General features: G+C 36.0%; 1 protein-coding gene across 29 annotated transcripts; it reads right to left on the bottom strand.

Moving 5' to 3' along the window:
- Positions 1-576: 576 nt before the first annotated feature.
- LOC126725359 (putative disease resistance protein RGA3) lies at positions 577-10624 on the bottom strand. Of its 29 annotated transcripts, none has more exons than XM_050430052.1 (15): positions 6930-10620; positions 6642-6799; positions 5977-6086; positions 5645-5867; positions 5303-5478; positions 4216-4422; positions 4070-4120; positions 3702-3832; positions 3512-3629; positions 3343-3429; positions 2859-2981; positions 2184-2389; positions 1685-2088; positions 1497-1600; positions 577-1400 (listed from the first exon to the last, which is right to left on the bottom strand). In XM_050430052.1, exon 1 carries the CDS (start codon positions 10424-10426, stop codon positions 6977-6979), a length of 3450 nt encoding a protein of 1149 aa, XP_050286009.1. In that variant the 5' UTR covers positions 10427-10620; the 3' UTR covers positions 577-1400; positions 1497-1600; positions 1685-2088; positions 2184-2389; positions 2859-2981; positions 3343-3429; positions 3512-3629; positions 3702-3832; positions 4070-4120; positions 4216-4422; positions 5303-5478; positions 5645-5867; positions 5977-6086; positions 6642-6799; positions 6930-6976. The 29 variants fall into 29 exon arrangements, with proteins under 29 accessions (XP_050286009.1, XP_050286011.1, XP_050285989.1 ...); XM_050430054.1 differs by having other exon boundaries at positions 3702-3802; XM_050430032.1 differs by adding an exon at positions 4504-4561 and having other exon boundaries at positions 3512-4120.
- Between the last annotated feature and the right edge of the window lie 1437 nt (positions 10625-12061).

Here is a 12061-nt window from a genome sequence, read left to right as displayed (position 1 = left end):
AATTCCCTATTTTGTGTTAGACATTATTTGAAACCCAAATATTTAAATATATATTTTTTATAATAAAAAAACCTATTCTAGTAATGAGGCTCTTCTTCCCTCCTTTATTAAAACTGCTTTAAAAAATCGGAATATTTTTATTTTAGGTGTGGGACTCAGGAAAGTAAGATCAACGATTCAACATGTCAAGAAAAACTGGTTTTTTGGGCTTAGGAAGCACATATATGTTTCTTTTTTTTTTTCTTTTTTTTTTGGGGGATAATTTATTATGTGGAGGAGTAAATGTATGTTTTGAACACAATTAAGCTCTCATAGTAAATTTAACTTATTGTTAAATTTGATGGCTATGATATAAAAAAGAATAATAATGATGTGTCATTTTTTATACACAGCTACATGTTATCAATGTGAGAAAGTTAGTGGATAGAAAGTGTCCAAGTTGTGGATGAGAATAAGACTAGATTTGGAGTGAAACATATGTCATAGAAAACTTAATACTCATGCACCTACCCCAAATAGTGACTAAAGGACCGATGGACATGATTGTAGACATAACATGTAAAAAAAAAAATCAAATAACACGTCTCAAAGGGGAAGCTTATTCATATAAGAACAGTTTTGTGTACATAACCAGTTCTATAGTATACATGGTGCAAGGATGCACCCCGCATGACATCCCACAAAAGATGTGGCATGGAACTTTGCAATAGCCAATAGTTGAAACATAGTGTGCTGTTTCTGTATCACGATGAATGATAAATTTATTTAAACAATGAGATAAAAACAGTTCCAACACAATACTAACAGAATAAGCTAACACCATTGCAGACTTCTAGCCAATCCTTCTTTTCATAACCCAACGAGCTCTCACAATCCAACAAAACATCTTCAGAAGACTAATATAAACCAAAAACAGTAGGGCTGTTTAGCTTTTCGATTACAAAAATTGAAATTTGTGCATGGTCCTTGGGCTGTCCCACTGTTGCTCATATGTGCTGTAGTTACTCTTCGGACAAATGATTAGTGAAAATAACGCCACCAAGAGATACATGCATCATAGGTGGTACTGATATATAAACCAATTATAGAGCCTCAAAATACGACCAACATACAACATGATCCACCATTTACAATCAAAATTAAAGAAAAAAGATGTGCTTTCCAGCTCAAATCACACTCATTTAACTTCCATCATTACAAGAGGGCTTATCCAGTTCTGAGCAGTATATTGCAGCACAGACGCATTATAACAAAGCTAAGGAGTGGATACTACTTCAAACTTTGTCCACAACTCTTTCTTTAGAGTATTCTCATCCAGATGTTTGCCTTTGTGAATCACACTTTTAGGTTCCTTCCACATTGAGTGTTGTCTATAAATGGTAAATTGCCACCAAGGTGTTCTGTAGAAAGAGAGAAACTTATATTTTTTAATGGGAAGAACAGAAAGTCTAAAACAAAAAACAAAAAACAAAAAACAAAAACAAAAAAAACCATACCTTGGTTACAATATTTGCTACTTTGTAGAAGGCCACATTGGATATTGTCTTCCTTTGGTGAAGACAAGTTTATTTGCTGATTGGAAATGTGTCGTTATAGGCATCTGCCAGCCATCAGCTACATTGTTCAATGATTTCTCATCAAGTGATTCTAGTAAGACAAGTTTTAGGAGGGCACGTGAACCAACCTGGTGATGCTTCTAGCTTTTGCTTTCCTGTTCCAGGTTTATAAGCCTACTGAATCCCAAGAGCTCCAGAAGCCTCAAAGTGAGACCCTCAGAAGCATCACTGCCAGAGGATTTGGAAAGTGGGGAACTACTGCAATGAAACTGGAAATGGAGCGGCCTCATACCTACCCTGTAATTGCCTTTATGAAAGGACTCAGATATAGGTTCAAACAAAACACAAGACTTAGGAGGTAACATTTCAAGCATTGATTTTTTTTTTTTTTTTCTTTTCCAAAACACAACTGAAGATATAAATACAGATTCAAACTGTAAAGTTTTAATCATTTCAATGGCAGCAGAATAAGAAGGCTTACTTGGAGTTGGCGTTATAAGAATTCTTTCAAGTAAATCATCATTTATATCTTCTGAAATAGTACCAAAAGAATTAATGATGGGCCCTGATGTTTGGGCAATAATTTTTTTGATGTTGGGAGAATTGTGAGCAGAAAAAGTTGTCTACCTCTCTCAATAGTGTGGTCATCACACCATAATACAAGGGGACGAGAGATCATGAATCAAACTTATTTTGTTATGTGCTGTCAACAGGCATCGCATTCAACTTCATTAGTCGAAACTAAAATTATATTTGCATCAGTCAGCCAACTGATTCTCACTCTACAGGATTAGAGAGCAGCTTCCGAAATCTGGAGAACCATGGCTGCATATCTAAGAAAATGATAATCCATATCAAGGGGGGAAAAAGTATGCAATTGTGATCTGACATATGTAGGAATATGGATTAACCTTTGAAGAGGAGAGTAGTTCAGACAAGAAATATGTGAATGATTCAATCTCTTTTCTACTTTGTTTGCATAGCAAGCTATATAATTAGCAATAAATCAAAAAACAGTTGTATTTTTATATTTTATTAACAATCGTGTGCTTAAAAATATTTTTATCTAATATGGTTTTAGAGGCCTCCAACATATGCCATCATAGATAATCAGTCCTCTATCCAGCATTCACATAATATCTAAATTTTCTGTTTATTTTTTTGCTGTGAAGGTTTTGCACTAATGATTAATATTAAATGGTTCATGGAAATTTGGGAAAAACCGAAAAAAAAAATGCCAGGATAGAATTCTAACTCCAGTCTCTATATATGACATGACATAAGCTTTGGATGGTAACAAACCTTGTGTGAGTCTGCAGCTAGCACCTTGAAGAGCCAAAATAGACTCAATGTAATTCTGTAAGAAACCTGCTCCTGTAGTGGTCTCTGCTTGAAGAGCCACCTCCAAGTGGTAAAGACAACCGGCTGAAGAAGTTGGAACCATTTTTAATCAAAATACAGGTAAATAAGTGATTAGCCTACTAGCACAAATGCCCTGTCATATTAACTATAAGACCTAGCTTTCATGTAAGTTCACATGCATCTACTAATATAATAATGGGATCCATTACACACAAACAGACCCACATGAGCAACAAAATTTACAATCAAAATTAAAGAAAAAAGATGTTTTTTCCAGCTCAAATCACATTCATTTAACTTCCATCATCACAGGAGGCCATATCCAGTTCTGAGCAGTATGTTGCCACAGGGGCATTATAACAAAGCTAACAAGTGGATACTGCTTCAATCTCTGTTCACAACTCTTACTTTAGAGTATTCTCACCCGGATGTTTGCCTCTGTGAATCATGCTTTCGGGTTCCTTCCACACTGGAGTGTTTTCTATAAATGCTAAATTGCCCCAAAGGTGTTCTGTAGATTGAAAGAAACTTCTATTTTTTAACTGGAAGAACAGAAAGTTTGAAACAAAAAACAAAAACGAACAAAACAATACCTTGGTTACAATATTTGCTACTTTGTAGAAGGTCACACTGGATATTATCTTCCTTTGGAAAAGACAAATTTTTTTGCTGATTGAAAAGGCATTGTCATAGGCATTTGCCAGCCATCAACTACATTGTTCAATGATATCTCATCAAGTGGCTCTAGGTAGACACAAGTTTTAGGAGGGCATATAAACCAACATGGTGATGCTTCTACCCTTCGCTTTCCAATTCCTGGTTTATAAGACTGTTGAATCCCAAAGAGCTCCTGATGCTTCAAAGTGAGTCCCTCAGAAGTATCACTGCCAGAGGATGTGGAAAGCGGTGAACTACTGCAATGAATTCCAACAAGAAATGGAGCAGCCTTTTACATACCCTGTAATTGCCCTTATGATGAAAGGACTCAGATATAGGTTCAAACAGTACACAAGACTTAGGAGGTGACATTTTCAAGCATTGATTTATTATTATTATTATTATTATTATTATTATTTAAAACACAACTGAAAATATAAATTCCAACTGTAAAGTTTTAACCATTTCAATGACAGCAGAATGAGAAGGCTTACTTGGAGTTGGCTTTGTAAGAACTCTTTCAAGTAAAACATCAATTATATCTTCTGAAGTTGTACCAAAGGAATTAATGATAGGCCCTAATATTTGGGCAATATTATTTTTTATGCGGAGAGAGTAGTGAGCAGAAACAAATGCCTACCTCTCTCAATAGTGCAGTCAGCGCATCATAATACAGGGGGAGGAGAGATTATGAAAACAACTTATTTTGTTTTGGGCAGTCAACCACATCGCTTTCAACTTCATTAGTCGGAGCAACTATTATACTTGTATCAGTTTGCCAGCTGATCCTCAAACTCTACAGGATTGAAGAACACCTTCTGAAATTTGGAGAACCACGGCTGCATATCTAAGAAAATGATAATTCATATCAAGGGGGGAATAAGTATGGAAGTGTGATCTACTGACATATGTAGGATTATGGATTAACCTTTGAAGAAGAAAGCAGTTCAGGCAAGAAATATGTGAATGATTCAATTTCTTTTCTCCTTTGTTTGCAGAAGATCATTTGATGCAGGACAACCAGAAAAAAATTAAACAACAGGAAAATAAATGAATATGAAGTAAAAGTCAGCACTTAGGCCTATCTTGGAGTCAGCACTAAGCGGGGAAACCACTAAAAGACAGCACCTAGGATGGACTTCAAAAGCACCAAACCAAAGAGAGACGAAACGGCCATTTTTTTCATTCATCAAAATATCAATTATCTCCATAAGGAGTACAATAGGTTGCTTATAAAAGATTGCTAAGCCCTAGTTCTAATTGGCCTAGGAAACCCTAGTTGCCTTATTATGAACATAACCTTGCTTCCAAATTAAAATACTAATAGCTTAATAAGTTACATGGACCTAAAACATAAAAATACAATTGACTTGTAAACATAAATAATAATAAATAAAAATATTTTTGCATCTCCTGCATCATCATTAATCTGTCATTTCACAAATCAATTCCTGTATAATTAGCAACAAATCAAAGAAAACATCATTCAAAAAGGAATTCTATCTAAGAGAAGCAATGAGAACAACATTACTAAATGGTCATTTTCTTGCAATTAACAGCTAATGTTGTCCAAACATAAAATAGTTTAATGATAAATGGCTCAACATGGTAAAGCAGTAGAAATACACACACACACACATTGCTACTGCAGAAAGGTATTGACAGTTCTCCAAAACTAGAAAGCAGCCAATTAAAGTATGTGCAAAATGTCTAAATAATAAACTCACCCGCAACAGATACCACTAAACTATGACTATTCAAATGGAAGAGTACATCTGTCTTTCTCTTGCTCTTAAAAATGTCATTGGTTCCTACACTTTCTTAGCAACCAAACAGAACCTAGATCATCCAAAAGTCAACATCTCAAAAAGCCCAAACTCACTCACTGACGCTCACATAAATCCTGTCAAATCAAATAGTGAAGAATCAGAAATGAGTAAGTTTATTGACATTGTCAAGATATAAAGCAAATTAAAACTGTTTGCCACATTTTCATTTTTCTTGTACAGAACCCAAGAAACAAACAGGCATATCTCTCTATTTTGTGTCACTGTGAGTGTTAGTTATACCTGGTGCAAGAGAGAGAGGAGATTGGACTGAAGGAGCAAAAGGTAATCAAGCATATCGTCTTTACACCACTTATGAGATCTCTTCTTCAAATTCACAGCTTCAAGAACCTTCCACCATTGTTGAATATGTCTCTCAATGCCTTTCTTCTAGACTTCGATCTCATTTCATCTTTCATTGGTTTCACAAGAAATTCACATGCCTTTGGGTTTAAACTCATAAGACCTGTAAGTATTGTAACATTAAAGTTTGATGATTAATTAGCAACTTCATTTTCAAGTCCTTAACAATTGAGGATGCATTAGTTTGCAGTTTGGTTAAGTGCCTAGCTCACCTTTCATGTGTCATACCATATATGATACAGGAGTTTCTTCTGTAGGCCTACGTCAACGTATGCTCACGCCTTGAATATTTTCTTGATCACAAATAATGCTTCACTTGATACTGGAATTTGATGATTGTTATAAATAAGAACAAACAAAATACGATAGGAAAAATACATATTATGACAAGATATTAATGCATACTATGTAACATGAAGCATACACAATAGGTGGGACAACAACCGGATTCACATGCTTTTTTGTTTTTTATTTCTAAGAAATGTATAGTGAATAAAAAACTGTCATCCTAATTGATAGCCTCAGCACGACTTATTTTATATAGGAAGTAATACTAGATTTACACAGCTTGTTCATAGTAATATTGCATTGTTATTTTTACTCTATTTTTTATTTGTATTTTTTTGATGAATGAAGGTTATATTAACAAGGAACAGAGTAACAAAGCACACCTAGTACATTGAAAGAGACACGAAAATATGATTGAGAGAGTAATGTAATACCATTATACCACACTCCCATAGTAACATAAGAAAGAAATTTATTTACCAATATTGTTATTTAGTTATTATTTTTTGAGGAAATTTTGAAGGAAAAATAGAATATTTTTAATAGATATAAAAGAAAAAGATGAAGAAGACAAGGTGGAAGAAGTTACCCGAGAATTAATTTTCCCTTGATTGATCATCCTGTCCCACTTATTAATGATAATAAATGTTGAGCAATTGGTCTCCTATCTCCCTTTGGCAACGTTGACTGAGAGATTTGGACTGTTCTGGATATGCAATTGCTTCAATGTAGCTGTAGGAAGGAAGTCTGGCAGCGAAATTGAACTATTTGTCAGATTTAGGTCACAAATCTGACAAATTTATCTGCGAATATTGTTTATTTTTTGTGGAAAAAGAAAGAAAGAAAGAAACGAAGAAGACAAAGTGAAAGAAGTTACCTTAACGGAATGGATGCGACTTGCAGCGCCCGCAATCGAACTGAGATTTAATTTTGCATTGGATGACCATCTCTTCGCACCCATGTATGATCAATAAGGATGTTGGGTATGTGAGAAATCTTGGGCCATTGATCTCCTATCTCTGTTTTGCAACATTCACTGAGAATTGGACTCGTAATGATCTTCAGTGTCTTCAATGGAGTTGTAGGAAGGAAGTCTGGCAGAGACTTCAGCTTGGGGCAATCCGAAATTGTCAAAGACTGAAGACGTGGCATAATAGTGATAGTAATTGCAACACCACTTTCTTGTGCTTCTTCTTCTCTCATTGTTCCTCCAATCCCATCCCATTCTTCCCACTCTTTCAACCCCCAAAATGAGAGGGACTTTAAATTAGGGAATAAGACAAGCGAAGAAGAAGAAGATGATGATGTCGATCCCTTCTCGTCGTCTATCTTCTTCTTGTTGTTGTTGGATTCTTCTTCTATTCCCAAAAATTCAACGCCCACCTTTTTCACTCTTTCGGCACCACCGTATATCTCTAATGATTCGACCAACAACAGCTTCCCCAAAGGGGGCAAATGCTCCACGTCGTTATTCAGACCGAGACAAAGTGTTTTCAATCCGGGTAATGTTGCCAACGTCATCCAATTGGAAATTCGACAATCGACTTCCAATTGCTTTAACGAAGTTGTCTCAAGGAAGTTGGGCAGTGCCTTTAGCTTTGGGCATCTCCAAATATCCAAAAACTGAAGACGTGGCATTATACTTATTAAAACAGAAACACCACTTTCTCCTTCTTCTTCTCTCCTTTCTCCAATCCCATCCCATTCTTCCCACTCTTTCATATCCCCAAATTCGAGAGACTTTAAATTAGGGAATAAGACAAGTGGTGATGTTGATCCGTTCTTCCCATTGGCTTCTTCTATTCCCAAAAATTCAACACCCACCTTTTTCACACTATACGCATCCCTTAACACTAATGTTTCGAGGAACTGCAGCTTCCCCAGAGGAGGCAATTGCTCTAAATTAGGCCAGCACCAAAGATGAAGCCTTTTCAAATTGGACAAAGAATTCATCCAATTAGGATACACTCTACCCATGCACTTATCAATCTTTAAAATTTCCAAGTTTGAATGTGGCTCTAAGGCTTTAAGAACGATTTCATCATTCCTTACTCTTTCAATCTCCTCAACTCTCCTGTCAAACGATAGCCCCAACTCACGGAGATATTTCTTATCTTTAAGCTGTGCATTCTCAGCCTCTTGTACATCTGTTACGTTTTTCAAGCCTTTTATCATAAGAGACCCTTTAAGGTGGTTCAGATTCTTCAATTCTCCAAGTTTACATCCGTCAATATCATCTATACTACCTATTATGAATTTCTCCAATGTTCTAAGAGAACTCAATCTTCCAATCCCTTTTGGAAAGGGTTCGGTCAATTTATAACAATCACCAATAAGAAGATGTCTTAATTTAATTAGCTTACCCATTCCTTGGGGTAATTTCGTAATTTTCCCACATCCACTAATATTCAAAGTTTGTAAATTACATAAATTACACATTGTTTCAGCTAATTCTTTAATATTATGATTTTCTGATAAATCAAGCAATCTTAAATGTATCAACTTTTCCACTTCATTTGGAAGAATCTCAAAGGAATACCATTTCAAAGTCAATGCCCGTAAGCATGTCAAATGCTGGGATAAATTGAGTGGGAAGACAATCCTCTTATTCAATGGAGCGAAAAAGAGAGTGCGTACATTTTTTGCATTACATATAGACATAGGAAATTGTGTTTCCCCTATTAATTCTAATCTCAAATGGCAAGCACTTCTACAATTTGTCCCTAACTCTTTGTCACCATCAATTGTGAAACATTCCTTTGATGCCATTGATTGGGCAAAATCATGTACAATATCATGTATTTTACATGTTATTATCTTATCATTATCGTTGTCTTTTTCAAAATCTTGGAAGAAAGAGCGCATGACTAATATTTCAAAGTACTCTTCTCCTATGTTTTCCATCTCCTCTGGATTTATGCCAAGATATCCTTGTGACATCCATAGGTGGATCAACTCATTTCTTGAAAAAATATAATCCTTTGGGAAGAGAGCACAATATAAGAAACAAGATTTTATTGCTAACGGTTGTTCATAATAACTCAATAATAACGGTCCTAAAAGACCTTTTCGAACATTTTCTAATTTCCATAAATTACTATCCAATTTATCCCTCCATTCTTCTTTACTTCTCTTGTTGCGCATAAGACTTCCTAGAGTCTCTGCAGCAAGTGGCAAGCCTTTGCACTTCTTTGCTAATTCTCTACCAAGTTCTCCTAGTTGCTCATCATCCTTCTCAATATATGCCATTTGACTACATATCAACCAACAATCTTCGTCAGACAATACATCCAATCTAATTGTATAGGCACTTTTCACCATTTCTGCAACTCTAATACTACGCGTGGTTATTAAAATTCTACTACCTAGGTCACCACATTCGAGTGCAAGTTTAAATGGCTTCCAATGATTGAATTCTTCAGTCCACACATCATCTAAGACAAGTAAAAGCTTCTTCCCCCTAATCAACTCACACATTTCATTTAGTAGCTCTTCCAATTCATTGGAGTTGGTGGAACCACGACATCCCTTAATGATTGCTTTGGCAACCCTACGCTCGTCGAAAGGATTGGATACGCAAACCCACAGTTTTTCATCAAAAAGGGCAGTTTGCACCTTAGTATCATTGTAGGCTAGTTTAGTTTGCACCTTAGCATAGGCTAGTTTGGCAAGAGTGGTTTTTCCAATGCCCCCCATGCCTACTATGGAGATGACATAGGGGCTTCTCTCTCCTTCACTACCCCTCACTTCACTACCCTCACCCGAAAGCTTCATCATTTCACTACCCTCTCCCAAAATCATCCTCACTAGATCATCCCTATACTTATCACGACCGTGTATTTCTTTCACATCAACACGGGAGTAAGTTCCTAGTCGCTCACCTACTTCAGGGCTAGTAATCGGCCCAGACACAAAATTGTACCTCCCTTTCTCTTTGTCTATCTCATCTAACGTTTCATTCAAATTTTTTATCTTGAAAACAATGAAACCACGCTGAACAAGCTCAGTAACTACTCTGAAAATCCAGGAAATGCAGGTGGTGCAAGAGGACCATACCTTAGCAGTAGCAGTGGTTGTTTCAGCCTTTTCTTCTTCCTCCTCAATTTTTGCTTTAATGATTGCAGTTTCCACCTCATCCAGCACATTATCCACGTCGTAGGCTGCTTCTTTGAGCTTATCTAACCAAAGTTTCACAGCTTCCTCCTTCAGTTGTCTTTTGTCAGCATCCTCGAGCACCGCCTGGATAGCACGAAGTGTGCTCTGAAGCTTTCGGACTTCATTTTGAAAACACAGGAACGACTTCAGCTCTGGCCATACCTCTTCAGCAAGGAGTGAACCCGACTTTTCCAAGAGGCCAGAAACTATAGCAGTCATGCTTGAAGGTGGAAATTTTGATTGAAAAATGAAAATACAAGACACAGAAAGTGGAAATGGTAATTGATGGACTAAATGAGAAAATGAAATAGCTAGCAGTAGCAGAGGTGTGTTTGTGCTTCTATTGTCCTTTCAGAATTTTATAACGATTGGCGACGTCAATCGGTCAATGACTGCCAATTTTTGTTACCTGACAGTCCTAACCAATAAACTACTTGTATAAGCAACCAACCACATTCACAATTTTGTTAAATAACCAATAAACTACTTCTATTTATGGCATTATGGCATCCACTTGTATTTAATTAACAAAGAGGGCATTTACATTCAAGAGTTATGGTACCTTTTGGTCCTAACCGGTACTCCAATAGACTACTCATCTGACGGTCCTAACCAACACTCCTATAGACCACTCAGCATTATGGCATCCACTTTAATAAATAGAATGGTTTTTCCACCGGCTTCTGTTGTCCTCCTTTAATACACCTAACGTTCCTAACCAATATTCCAATAGACTATTCAGCCTTATGGCATCGACTTGTGTATTTAATACACCTAACGTTCCTAACCAATACTCCAATAGACTACTCAGCTTTATGGCATCCACGTGTGTATTTAATATAGGCCTTTTTCACATGGTTTGTTACGCGAGTTGATGTTACATTTTCAATTCATTAAAACCCATTTTAAACAATGTCAGTAACATAAACTACATTTTAAAAAATTTAGGATAAATTACGGATTTGGTCTATAACCTTTTGCTTGTGTTTCTAATTTGTTTGTTTGTTTGGTTTTTTTTTTTTTTTAAATATATGCTGATGTGTCAATACATGTGACCATCTATGTGGCATGGAAATAATATTTTATTTTGGTCATTAGCTAGGTCAGCATTTTTCATCTATCATTTAATGGCAGAAATTATGTTGACACAATACCAAAAGATTAGAGACCAACCAAATTGTTTCATTGGCTGTCGAACTAGTACTCACTGCTCAAATGTGTAGTTACTCTTCAGATATGCTTTTTTAATTGAAATGACTGCTTCTTTAAATTCACAACTGCAAAACCTTCCCCCATTGTTGGATACATCTCTCAATGCCTTCTTTCTAGACTTCAATTTCACTTCATTTTTCATTGATCTCACAAGAAATTCACATGCCTTTTGGATTCAAACTCATAGAGCTGATAGTATTGTAACATCGAAGCTTGATGATTAGCAACTAAGTTTTCAAGGATGCATCACAGTATCAGTTGCAATTTGGTTAAGTACTTAGCTCACCTTTCTTGTGTCATACCATATGCAAGCTTTGCTATCATTATGAAATGATACAGGAGTGACTTCTATTGGCCTTCTTCAAAGGGCAAAATCTGCCAAATGGTATGATTCTAAAAAAAATTTAGGAGGATGGCATGTGTTCAAAGTTTATTAGTTAGTTGGACTATTTTTTAGAAATCGAGTATAACAAAATTGAGTTCCAACCAAAATCACCAAAATCGACTTTCATATACTCGACTTCCTACGGAAAATTAGCTCTGAGATGGATAAAAATGGAAGTCGAGTATAGTAAACTTGATCTTGGCTGGGATTTTGGCTGGAAGTCGATTTTGCTATACTCGATTTCCAAAAAACAGTCC

This window comes from Quercus robur, chromosome 5 (genome assembly GCF_932294415.1).
Source record: "Quercus robur chromosome 5, dhQueRobu3.1, whole genome shotgun sequence".
Classification (NCBI taxonomy): Eukaryota; Viridiplantae; Streptophyta; class Magnoliopsida; order Fagales; family Fagaceae; genus Quercus; species Quercus robur.
The sequence above is the reverse complement of the archived record's forward strand: the minus strand, read 5'-3'. Positions and strand labels throughout refer to the sequence as shown.